Source organism: Geotrypetes seraphini, chromosome 10 (genome assembly GCF_902459505.1).
Source record: "Geotrypetes seraphini chromosome 10, aGeoSer1.1, whole genome shotgun sequence".
Classification (NCBI taxonomy): Eukaryota; Metazoa; Chordata; class Amphibia; order Gymnophiona; family Dermophiidae; genus Geotrypetes; species Geotrypetes seraphini.
The window spans coordinates 49,900,295-49,912,810 of NC_047093.1; the positions used below are offsets into that span (position 1 = coordinate 49,900,295).

Sequence of the window (12,516 nt, forward strand, 5' to 3'; positions counted from 1 at the left end):
AAAAAGGCAGATTATTTTGATGCCAAAGAATTTGTGTGTGTATCCCAGGACTGTCAAGAACATTTCCATATTCTTCACTGCCAAGTATGTAGTTTTGAAAAGGAGATTTATTGTAAAGATCTTCCAGCCTTTGTAAGTCCATAAAGCTGCTTATATCATGTAGTTGGACTATACAAATAGTGCCACCAGGTGACTTCCCAAGCTTACACTTACGATATGTAGCCCTTGTTCTGGGGCAAAGGGTATAGGAGTCCTGACTGTAGGTAATATCCCCCTGTTCGTGAGTTGTGTTGCAGAAGGATGAAATTTACATTTTTCAACTCCGCCTCCTTCACCAGTGACTGCAGTGCCCCTTCAGTTTTTTTTCTTCTGCAGGTGAGTTGAGAAGGTGGTGTTCTGATCTGCTCTGATCATTCTTTATTTTTTGTGTTTTTATCCAAATCTAGAGGTTTTGTGGTGCTTTAGAGGTTCCCAGTGGCCCTGGGCCACCTCTGCCTGGGAGAGGACACAGATTCTGGGTGAAAAGTCTGCAGCTAGCAGGGCAATCCTCAGGGTATCTGTCTGGCTGGTCTGCACTAGACTTGTGGAACTTGGGGTCTGGTCCCCTGGAGCCTAACTAGCAACCTGATTTATCAGGTGCTTGAGCACAGGCTGTTTGGCCTCCGTGATGATCTGATCAGACTTCAGCAGGTGCCAACTGCGTTTTCCTCCCCCCGTTGTCACATGGATTTGTGGAAGTTGAAGTCTCAGAGAATGACATAACAGCAGAAAAATGCCCACAAAGTCCTAACACCTTAACCAATGTCTACCTACAGATCTAAATAAACATTGCTCTACTCCCCGATCTATACCCCCCATCAACCCCCCCCCCCCCAGGAAACCTGAGCCCCATACCCACCATCTCCAATGAGAGAAAAGGTTTGAAAAAAGAGCAGTGTATAACCAATGAAATCTGAAAAGTGTATGAAAGTGCGGAGTCTTGGATAACTCCTAGCACGTGAGTTGTGGAGACCTGCGGAGCTGGTGTATCATTTAATAGAATCAGGAAAGAGAGTGGCTATCATTTTTACCGAAAAGTAATATTTTGGACTTGGTTGGGTTAAAAGTTTAATTTGTTGTGTGCAAGCCAAGTGGTCAAATGGTGGAGATGTGGGTTTTGTCAGAAGGATCTATGGTGGATAGGATTTGGATATCCTCAGCATACACATATGCAGTAAAATCTAATGACTGAAATATGGTTAAGAGTGGAGATAAATAGATATTAAAAAGAGAGGGGGAGAGAATAGATCCTTGAGGGACTCCTGAAGGAAGAGTGAAATCATGAGAGATACCTGATCTAAGACAAACAATGTAAGTATAATCATTGAAAAACGATGAAAACCAATCAAGTGCAGTGTCGCTGATCCTTATGTCCTGTAGGTAAAGCAGAAAGGTAGAGTGATGTACAAGATCGAAAGCTGCAGATAAGAGACGGAGAACTGATTTAACTTGTGCTAATTGATAGTGGTTGTATATGGTAATGACTAGGAGAACTGTCTCTGTGCTTTGATGTTTCCTGAAGCTTGTCTTATTGAGGTGTAATGTATTTCTTTCCCAAGAAATCTTGTCATAGAGTGTGAACAATGTTTTCAGTAATTTTTGCTATGAATGATAGATTTAGCTATCGAGTGAATTAATTAGCGCATAAGGTTGGTAAAATGGAGGGATCTTTAATGTTGGGGTGGATAATTGCTGATTTCTTTATTGCTGAAACAAGTCCAGTTATCAGACTTTCTGAAATCATTGATAAAAGAAATGGACTAAGCTGCATGACCAAGCATTTGAATATAGATGTAGGAATTGGATCTTTTAGTGATGTGCTAGTTTTCATTGATGCAGTGGTAGTGTAAAGTTTGTAAGGTATAGGGTTAATAAATGTCCATAGGCTAATGAGGACTAGGTGGTTTGGTCTTTTGAGTATCAGTAGAGGTCATGTTAGTAGAAATTAAATGTTTAGTGTGCATGTCTGTGATTTTATCCTTGAAATTCTGACAGGCAGGACCCTGTCTCATTCAGATACTGCTGCTAGCCCTATTCCTGACAAACCAATGCCTATTTCTAGGACCAGAAAGCAAACTGTAAGGTCTGGCAAGCAGGTAGCTCGCACATCAGAGAGTCAGAGAATAGGACAGAGTGCAGCAGCAGCTCAGAATTCCCTTAATCTACCCTAGTATTCCTTACTCAAAACTGCCGCAGTAAAAACTCCTTTTAAACCTGGAGCTTTACAAGCTGACATACAGGGGGTTAAATAAAGGAGTGGAGTCAGCAGGGCTGACGTGTATCCAGCAGGGCTAGAGCCCGGGAAGAATAAAGCTTCCACAGCTGAGAGCTGGAGGGAAGAGTGGCAGAAACAGGAAGAGCCAGAGCAGCAACAGAAATGGCAAAGCAGAGCTACACAACTGAGAGCTCTGCCAGGAACTTTTGAAAACCCTGTTTCCATTCCAGCCCCTCTGCCTTGTATAAAGCTGTCATCTGCAACTCCCAGGCAAGGTAAGAGTCTATGTCCCAGAGCAAGGCTAGCTTGGGAGAGGGAGGTCTCTGAGGAAAAGTTTGAGCAGATTGGCTATGGGAAACGAGAGCTTGTACAGAGTGGGGGAAGGGAACCACCTTGCCTAGAAATAGCTCCTATGGAGGTAAATGAACAAGGGTTTGAGAATGATAATGTAGAATATGACATGGATTATAGTTGTGAACCGGGGAAGGAATGTATGAGGAGAGCATGGATGAATAAACCTCATTTAAATAAGAAACCTTCCTGGATAAGAGTGAAGCAAGGATCCTGTAACTGCAGGGATTTGAAACAGATTGTTTGAGTGTGGGGACAGGTGTGAGTGAATAAGCTTTGGTGCAGTGGAGAGAGAGAAAAGCCCAGTATGATTGCAGAGGAAGCCAGGTTTAAAACCAAAAAAGATATACAGGGGTAACTCTTACAAGTTAAGGTTACTGTTGAGTGACTAAAGAAATTGGTAGAACAAAATAAAGTCACCACACTCATCAATATAGTCAGTAAGCTTATTTTCTGCTTAGAACTCTGCTCAGAGACATGAAGGCTGATTGCTCGGCCTCACCTACCAATCATTGCAGTGTTCAAAAAAAAATTTTTTGATTTTGATTTTTCTATTAGTACGCTAGCCTTCATGTCTCTGAGCAGAGTTCTAAGCAGAAAATAAGCTTCTTTAGCACTCTCCAGACCAGTAGAGGTTAACTTTACGAATGGGTATATATCTAATCATGACCAGCAGGTGGAGACTGAAAACAAAACTTTGGGACAGTATATACTATCCTCCCTTCTCTATTTCCCTCAGTCTTCTTTCAGTCTCCAGCAGGTGTTGAGTGATCTGTACCCATCTCTCTTGGTAGGGCTGTTGGAATTTGTTTAGGGGTTTATTGTCCCTGTTTTTGGCCGGACGGAGCTTGGTCGGGCCCTGTTTGGGGGTCCGTCCGACCTCGGGGGTGTCAAACCCGGCGGGTCACGAGCGGGGTCCCTCCCCCCACTTCCTCCACCTCCCCACATTTTTTTAGAGGAGCCTCAGCAGTAAGCCTTGCCCCCTAAGTCAAGCAAGGCATATTGCTTCGAGAGCCTGTGGAGTCTGTTCTGTAAAAAAAAAATAAAAATAAAAAATCCTGAGGTAGTGCTGGTCTGAAGGGTTGTTTCCCTTTAAGAAAACTGTATTTTACTGTATTTTTTCATGTAACCAGCACTTTTTTTATAGCTAGGTCGCGTCTGGAGCAATTGTGCCCTTCTCCGGGGGAGTAGGCCACAATTTTAGTCCAGCCGCGAGGCACTCGCGGCCGGCCTGAACTCGGCGGTTTGGGTCGGTGAGGTGGTGGAGCTCCGTCGGCAGCGGCTGCAGGCGCCCAGAGCTCCCCGCCGATGGTGCCTCGCGAGTCGGCTTGGAGCAGTGGGGAAGCCCGGTCTTCCACAACCGCCCACGGAGGGATTCCCCGAAGGATTCCCTCTCAGCTGATTTTTTGACAGCTGATGCCGACTTGCCTGTCTTAGCGGCTGAGACTGTTCAGTCTTCTCAGCCGCTACAGGCCATGGAGGGAGCATTTTTGGCGGGAACTTCGCCATTTTCTTTGTCTGGCCCCTCCATTTTGTCTGCAACCTCAGGTGACCTTCCCCCTGTATGGCGAACACAGGGGCAGGTTTCAGCATGGACCCCTGCTGGGGCAGGGAGTCCCTGGGGACCCCCAGGGGTTTTTTGCCCCCAATTTATTTTCTTTCTTTGTGCGGACTTTTGGGGGTCCCACGTGCGCCTGGGGGGTTTCGGGGGGGGTTTCCCTCCGCGCCCCCTATGGCTTTGCCTCCCTCTTTTCGTTTGGCGTCCCCTCTTCCTCCTCCCTCATCCAAGCGCCCGCGGGGGGGCTTGGATTGCGAATTGGTGGGCGGAGGAGCGTGTTGGCCTGGTTGAGGACCTGGCTGCTTTGGCGGGCTTCCAGGATCCTCTAGAGGGGACGCCTGTTGGCAGCGGGGCGGCGGGTTTCCCGTCTTCCAGAGCAGATGCGTCCGTGGTGCGCTTTTTTATTCAGAGGGATGAGCTTTTAGACCTGTGTAGCAGGTCTCCTTGGTGCTGCATTTTTGCAGTGGCGCCGCCGGAGACCCCGCGTATGGGGGCCCCTCTGCTTCAGGGGGTCTGTCCTGGTTCCCGCTCTTTTCCTGTGCGTCAGGATTTGCGGGATTTTGTGTTGGCGCAGTGGCCTATGGGCGCAGTTTCGTTTGGTGTGCGCCTTGGCTCTTGGGTATCCCGTCCCGGAGGGAGGTAGGGCTACCTTAATTTCGCCAATGGGGAACGCGGTGGTCTCGGCACTTCCTAAGCGGCATACCGTGCCTGTTATGGACGGTTCTGCTCTTAGGGTCTCGGAGGCGCGTGCGTTAGAGACTCTTCTTAAGTATGATTTTGATGTCTCTGCCTTTGGGGTCCAGGCGGCTGTTTGTGGGGAGCTAGTCGCTCGCGCCGTGTTTCGGTGGGCTGAGCGTGTCCTGGATCGGGAGTCTGATGACTGGTCTCTAGTGGATCAGGAGGTAGCGAAGATTGCGATGGCTGCCTCGTTCCTCTCAGATGCTCTTTATGACTTGGTGCGGATTTCGGCTAAGTCTATGGCATGGCCGCGCGGCGTATTTTGTGGCTGCGCGCTTGGGCGGCGGATTCTGCGTCCAAAGCTAAGTTTACTAAAGTTCCCTTTAGGGGGTCTTTTTGTTTGGAGAGGAATTAGATGAGTTGATTCAGACTCTGACGGACTCGAAGGTGCCCCGTCTGCCTGAGGACCGTGCCCGCCCTGCGTCTAGGTGTGGGGCTGCCCGGGGGCGTTTGCGGGAATTTCGCAAGTATCGCCCGGGGCGTGGGGCTGCTTCTTTCCCGGCTCAGGGTTTTTCCCGGGGTCGGTTCTTCCAGCGCATGCAGCCCTTTCGGGGGGCCCGTCGGGGGGCAGGGAATCCCTCCGCCGGTTCCCCCGCTTCCCGTCCTGCGCAATGACTCCTTGCCGGCGCCCCCTTTGGTTCCGGTGGGGGCCCGGCTGCGCAAATTTTTCCCCAAATGGGCCGAGATCGCGTCCGATCAGTGGGTCCTTGAGGTGGTGCGGGACAGTTACGCTCTGGAGTTTACCCGCTCTCTGCCGGACCTTTTCCTTGCTTCTCCATGTCAGACTCCATGGAAGACGCAGGCTTTTCGTCAGACCCTTCAGCGTTTGCTAGATCTCGAGGCAGTGGTGCCGGTGTCCCCTACGGAGTGGGGCACCGGCAGGTACTCCATTTACTTTGTGGTGGCCATAAAGGAGGGGACCTTTCGGCCCATCCTGGATTTGAAAGGGGTCAGCAGAGCTCTCAAGATTCCGTCTTTCCGCATGGAAACGCTGCGGTCGGTCATTCTGGCGGTTCAGCCGGGGGAGTTTCTTACGTCTCTCGATCTGACGGAGGCCTACTTGCAGGTTCCAATTCGGGCCTCTCATCAGCACTTCCTTCGCTTTGCGATCTTGGGGCGGCACTTTCAGTTCTGTGCGCTTCCCTTTGGTCTGGCCACGGCTCCTCGGACGTTCACCACGGTAATGGTGGTCGTCGCGGCAGCCTTGCGGTCGGTGGGCATCCTGGTTCACCCCTACCTGGACGACTGGTTGATTCGGGCAAAGTCGTTGCAGGAGAGCTCCCGGGTTACGGCTCGGGTGGTGGAGTTTCTCCGGTCGCTGGGCTGGGTGGTCAACCTTTCCAAGAGTCGGTTGGTCCCGGCTCAGCGTCTGGAGTGCCTTGGGGTTATGTTCGACATCTCCTTGGGGAAGGTCTTCCTTCCAGAGGCCCGGGTGAGCAAATTGCAATCTCAGATTCGCCTGCTTTTGGCGTCCCGGGGTCCTCGGGCGCGAGATTTCCTCCAAGTCCTGGGGTCAATGGCGGCGTCCCTGGACGTGGTGAGGTGGGCGCGGGCCCACATGCGTCCTCTTCAGTATGCTCTGCTCCGGAGGTGGTCTCCCCGGAGGCAAGATTTGGATGTTCCGGTTCCCCTGCGAGGCTTGGCGCGCTGCAGTCTGCGCTGGTGGCTCCGGACCCCTCACCTGGTTCAGGGGGTGGGTCTGGATCTCCCGCAGTGGACGGTGCTCCTTACGGATGCGAGTCTCCTCGGTTGGGGGGCTCAGTTTATGGGCCACTCAGCTCGGGGCACCTGGTCCGCGGAGGAGGCCTCCTGGTCGATCAACGAGTTGGAGACCAGAGCGGTCAGGCTGGCGCTGTTAGCTTTCCACTCCCTTTTGCTGGGCAAGTCGGTCAGAGTCCTGTCGGACAATGCCACGGCGGTGGCTTATGTCAATCGTCAGGGGGGCACCAAGAGCACTCCTGTGGCGCAGGAGGCGGCTCGGCTCATGGTTTGGGCGGAGTCCCATCTTCTGGACCTCTCGGCTTCTCATATAGCCGGGGTAGAAAATGTTCAGGCAGACTTCCTCAGTCGTCACTTCCTGGATCCAGGAGAGTGGTTTCTCGGCGCCGGAGCGTTTCGGTTGATAGTGCAAGATTGGGGGCAGCCCCTGATGGACCTGATGGCCACGAGTGGCATCGCCAAAGTGCCCCGCTTCTTCAGTCGTCGCAGTGAAGGGCTGGCCGAGGGTCTGGATGCTCTGGTCCAGCCGTGGCCAACGGAGGGGCTGTTGTATGTGTTCCCTCCTTGGCCGCTGGTGGGCAGAGTGCTTCTTCGCATTGTTCACCATCCGGGTTTGGTGGTGCTGGTGGCTCCGGATTGGCCTCGACGTCCGTGGTATGCGGATCTGGTGAGGCACCTGGTGGCGGTTCCTCTTCCTCTGCCTCTCTCGGACGACCTTCTGATGCAGGGTCCCATTCCCTTGTTCGACCCGTCTCTCTTCTGTCTTACGGCGTGGCTCTTGAAAGGGGTCGCCTTAGCAAGAAGGGATATTCAGACAAGGTGATCGCTACACTGTTGGGGTCCCGGAGGCTTTCTACCTCTCGGGCTTATGTGCGGGTTTGGCGTCTCTTTGAGGAATGGTGTCGGGCGCGGGGAGTGACCTCTTTTCGCGCTTCTCTGCCTAACATTCTAGAGTTCTTGCAGGATGGCCTGGATAGAGGCCTGGCTTGGTCTTCTCTCCGGGTTCATCTTGCGGCCCTGTCGACCTTTCGAGGGTTGGTGTCAGGTCAGCGTTTATCGGCTCTTCCTGATGTGATTCGGTTTCTGCGGGCGGCCAAGTTGCTTAGGCCTCCCCTACGGCCCTCGGTTCCCTCTTGGGATCTTAATCTGGTTCTCTCTGTTTTGGTGCGCCCGCCTTTCGAGCCCTTGGACGACTGTTCTTTGAAGGACCTTACTTTGAAGGCGGTCTTTTTGGTGGCCATTACTTCTGCTAGGCGTATTTCTGAGCTGCAGGCTTTCTCTTGTAGGGCTCCCTTCTTGGAGTTGTCTAGGGAGCGGGTCGTCTTGCGGCCTGTTCCTTCCTTTCTGCCGAAGGTTGTTTCTCCTTTTCATGTCAATCAATCGGTGGTTCTCCCGGTCTTGGGTGGTCGGGAGGGCTCTTCTGAGCAACGGCAGCTGCGCAAGTTGGATGTCGGTCGGGTCCTTCGCTCTGATGTGCAGCGGACCCAGGAATTCCGGAAGTCCGATCATCTCTTTGTCCTCCTGGCTGGTCCTCGTCGGGGAGCTGGCGCTTCTAAGGCTACTATTGCGCGCTGGATCAAGGAGACGATTGCTTCCGCTTATCTTCTGAAACAGCAGCCTGTTCCGGAGTTTCTCAAGGCTCATTCCACTCGGGGTCAGGCGGCTTCTTGGGCTGAGTCGTCGCTCGTGCCTCCGGTGGATATTTGTAAGGCTGCGGTTTGGTCCTCCTTGTATTCTTTTGTTAGACATTATCGGGTAGATGTTCAGGCGCGTCGGGACGCGGTGTTCGGTGAGCGTGTTCTGGTATCGGCCCTTCGGGGGTCCCGCCCGTGAGAGGGACTGCTTTGGTACGTCCCATTCGTAAAGTTAACCTCTACTGGTCTGGAGAGTGCTAAAGAAGGAGAAATTAGGTTCTTACCTGCTAATTTACTTTCTTTTAGCTTCTCCAGACCAGTAGAGGTCCCCACCCTGTCTGTTGTTGTTGTTGTTGTTGGGGCTGTTTTCGCGGGCAGTTTTTGTTTTTTGCTGCGGGTTCTAGTATTTTTCTAGGGCCGGGGAGAATTAAAGAACAGCGGCTGTGGCTCGGCTGGCTTAGCTGGCGAGCTGTGGGGACATTTTCCTTCGGGTATTTCTCCTCTGCATTTTCCAACAGCATTTGGGTATGTTATTTGTTACTCCTGTTCGGAGTATTGTTTTCTTCCTGTTTTCCAGTTCTTGGTTCTGCTTGGCTATTCGGCAGACTGAGGGAAATAGAGAAGGGAGGATAGTATATACTGTCCCAAAGTTTTGTTTTCAGTCTCCACCTGCTGGTCATGATTAGATATATACCCATTCGTAAAGTTAACCTCTACTGGTCTGGAGAAGCTAAAAGAAAGTAAATTAGCAGGTAAGAACCTAATTTCTCCTTACTGACCATATTGATGAGTGTGGTGACTTTATTTTGTTCTAGGTTTAAAACCAAGGCTGTTGCAAGTGCCAGAGTTTGCCCATGTCCGAAAACACTGATTAATTGGGAACACAGGAGGTGTACAGGATCCATTTGTCTGTATTTGGGTGGAGCTTGTTACCATACCTACTGACCCAGTAAGAGAGAGAGTCAGGGCAGTAAGGTGAGAGAGCTCTTTGTAGCTAGGCACAAGAGTGTCCCTTAATTTGACTGTGGATAATAGTAGCAGTCCGAGAATGTAGTGCAGGCAGGAGCACTGCTGGGAGTGGGCTGAGAGAAGCAAACATTGGCCCCATTTACAAAGGCTGCTGGGACTGAGAGAAGGCAGCAGCCCAGGGGCAAAAGCTGGAAAACCAATTTGCTGTTTTGTTGAGGAATATAGAAATCCTGAACTGTTGAAGATTGGCAAAGTTTGCTGTCATTTTGAAGTTGGGACACTGTTGAAAGCAGTGAAGGGGATTTTGCTGCTAGTTGCCCTGTATAAAGAATTTTACTAACACTAAACAGGGACAATATATCCTATAACAGGAGTCAGTAAAGTCGTTTGGTTAAGTATGAAAGAAACTGACTAGATAAAGCGAAAGCAAAAACCTCAAGAGAGATAACCTAAAGTCAAAGGTAGCTCAGAGATATGAAACTCTGAAGAGGGGGAAGTAACCCCCTCTTAGGACGAAGAGTTCACCATCCAGTCACAGCATGTTTGATATACATAGGTTACTCTCCGGGTAATGCTGAGCGCTGGAGAATTTATATTTCTTTTTATATTTGTTTATATGTCTTGTTTTCTTAGATATAATAAAATCTTTCAAATACAAAAAATATCAATTGCATTCAGATGTTACTGGAAGAATTAAACTTCACTTAGCTTTTGAACGAGGTTCATTAGGAACCCTAAGGCCCTGATTCTCCAAAAGTGCGTCCCGATTTTAGGCAGCTGTAGGCGTCCTACAGCTGTCTAATCAGCCAATCGGGATGCACGTTTTTTTAAAAAAATGCTCCCCAGGCAGGCCTGAAGGCGCCTCCGGAGCCTAGGGAGACCCGCAAGACGCCTAAGCTTGCCTAAGGGCCTTAGGCGAACCTAGGCGGCCCTACGTGTCTCCCTAGTAGAGGAAGAAACGCTTACAATGTAGGCCAGCAAAATGCTGGTCTACATTGTAAGTAGACGCAGCCGCTATACTTATTGTGGCAAGGGATCTCTCTGCCGCTATAAGTATAGCGGGCCGTGGCCTGTCCGATCGGATGCCCCCCCCCCCTCCGACACTACCGACCGCCCCCCCCCCCCGACACTACCAACTCCCCCCCCCCCGACATTACTGATCTCCCTCCCACCCCGACACTACCGATCGCAGGCAGGAGGGTGCCCAATCCCTCCTGCCCGAAGACGCACCCCCCCCCCCGGCGCTAACAACCCCCAAACTAACCTGTTCTTCAGGCCAGACGGTTCTTGCCCGTCCAGCTGGTAGGCCTGCCTTATCGAAATGAGGCAGGTTTGCCCCTTCCCGGCCCATCCCGCCGAAGCCTAAGGCCTGATTGGCCCAGGCTCTAGAAGCCTGGACCAATCAGGCCTTAGGCATAGCGGGTCCACCCATCCCCACTTAATCTAAGGCCTGATTGGCCAATCAGACCTTAGACTTAGTGGGGATGGGCGGACCCGCTATGCCTAAGGCCTGATTGGTCCAGGCTTCTAGAGCCTGGGCCAATCAGGCCTTAGGCTTCGGCGGGATGGGCCGGGAAGGGGCGAGCCCGCCTCATTTCGACGAGGCGGGCCTACCAGCTGGACGGGCAAGAACCGTCTGGCCTGAAGAACAGGTTAGTTTGGGGGTTGTTAGCACCGGGGGGGGGGGGGGTGTCTTCGGGCAGGAGGGATTGGGCATCCTCCTGCCTGCGATCCATATTGTTGGGGGGGGGAGGGTGCGTCTTCGGGCAGGAGGGATTGGGCACTCTCCTGCCTGCGATCCATATTGTCGGGGGGGGGCATCTTCTGGCGGGAGGGAGATCGGTAATGTCGGGGGGGGGCGGTCGGTAGTGTCGGAGGGGGGTGCATCCGATCGGACATGCTGCGGCCCGCTATACTTATAGTGGCAGAGAGATCCCTTGCCATGATAAGTGTAGCGGGCCGTGTCTAATCTAACCCGATTCTCTAACCAGCGTCTGTAACATGGACGCCGGTCACAGAATCAGGGTTTTGGTGTAGGCCGATTCTGAATAGGACACCTCTCCCGGGCGTCCTATACAGAATCAGGGCCCCAGGCAGGCCTTCAATATAGGCGGCCTGCCTGGGGAGCATTTTTTTTTTTTTTTTTTTTTTAATGTGCATCCCGATTGGCTGATTAGACAGCTGTAGGACGCCTACAGCTGCCTAAAATCGGGACACACTTTTGGAGAATCAGGGCCTAAGTGAGGTTTAATTCTTCCAGTGACATCTGAATGCAATTGATATTTTTTGTATTTGAAAGATTTTATTATATCTAAGAAAACAAGACATATAAACAAATATAAAAAGAATATAAATTCCCCAGCGCTCAGCATTACCCGGAGAGTAACCTATGTATATCAAACATGCTGTGACTGGATGGTGAACTCTTCGTCCTAAGAGGGGGTTGCTTCCCCCTTTTCAGAGTTTAGGTTATCTCTCTTGAGGTTTTTGCTTTTGCTTTACCTAGTCAGTTTCTTTCATACTTATCTGTATAAAGAATTGGCAAGGAAAATAAAACTTTTTGATTTTGAAAGTGCAAAAAGAAAAAAAAGACTGTTTATTTGGTGAAGCCTACACACCTCATTGGCACTCTGTGGGAACTAGATCCAAGTGTGCATGGCCGGGGCTTGAACCCCGCCACAAAATGTTTTGCAAGGTCATGAGCTGATGGTGTGGTAGAACTATTGATTGTGTTTAAATTGGTATGAGTTGATTGCTTTGATACAAACTGAAGAGGGCACTACAGTCACTGGTGAAGGAGACAGAGTTGAAGAATGCAAATTTCATCCTGGGGATATTACCTGCAGTTAGGACTCCTATACCCTTATACCAGAAAGATTATCAAGGTAAGAACCTATCTTTCCTCCTTGTGACTTTTTATTACATATCTTGTTCAGAGCACTTGGTTATCAGGTGGAGGACAGCAAGGTGGAGCAACAGGATAACTTCCTGAAGCGAATGTCCGGAATGATCCGTCTTTATGCTGCCATCATTCAGCTACAATGGCCTTATGGAACAAAACAAGGGGTTAGTTCACATTTTGCAGGAAAGATTTGTGATTACTAAATGTAATGTAATGTAATTTATTTCTTATATACCGCTACATCCGTTAGGTTCTAAGCGGTTTACAGAAAATATACATTAAGATTAGAAATAAGAAAGGTACTTGAAAAATGTTGGCAGTTTCTTAATTTGCTGATCATTGAGCACCCCAAGGAACCTGTACAGGTGGTTATTACTACTAATAATTTTAA

General features: G+C 50.5%; 1 protein-coding gene across 2 annotated transcripts in view; it reads left to right on the forward strand.

The window, feature by feature from the left end:
* Positions 1-12,516, forward strand: part of GLE1 (GLE1 RNA export mediator) — a 94,103-nt gene that overhangs the window by 58,496 nt on the left and 23,091 nt on the right. For both annotated transcript variants that reach the window (XR_004540938.1, XM_033961767.1), the window contains exon 12: positions 12,160-12,289. Coding sequence is in view for 1 of the 2 variants with exons in the window: in XM_033961767.1 (XP_033817658.1) it covers positions 12,160-12,289 (130 nt within the window). In the remaining variant the exon portion in view is untranslated. The remainder of the gene's footprint in view (positions 1-12,159; positions 12,290-12,516) is intronic.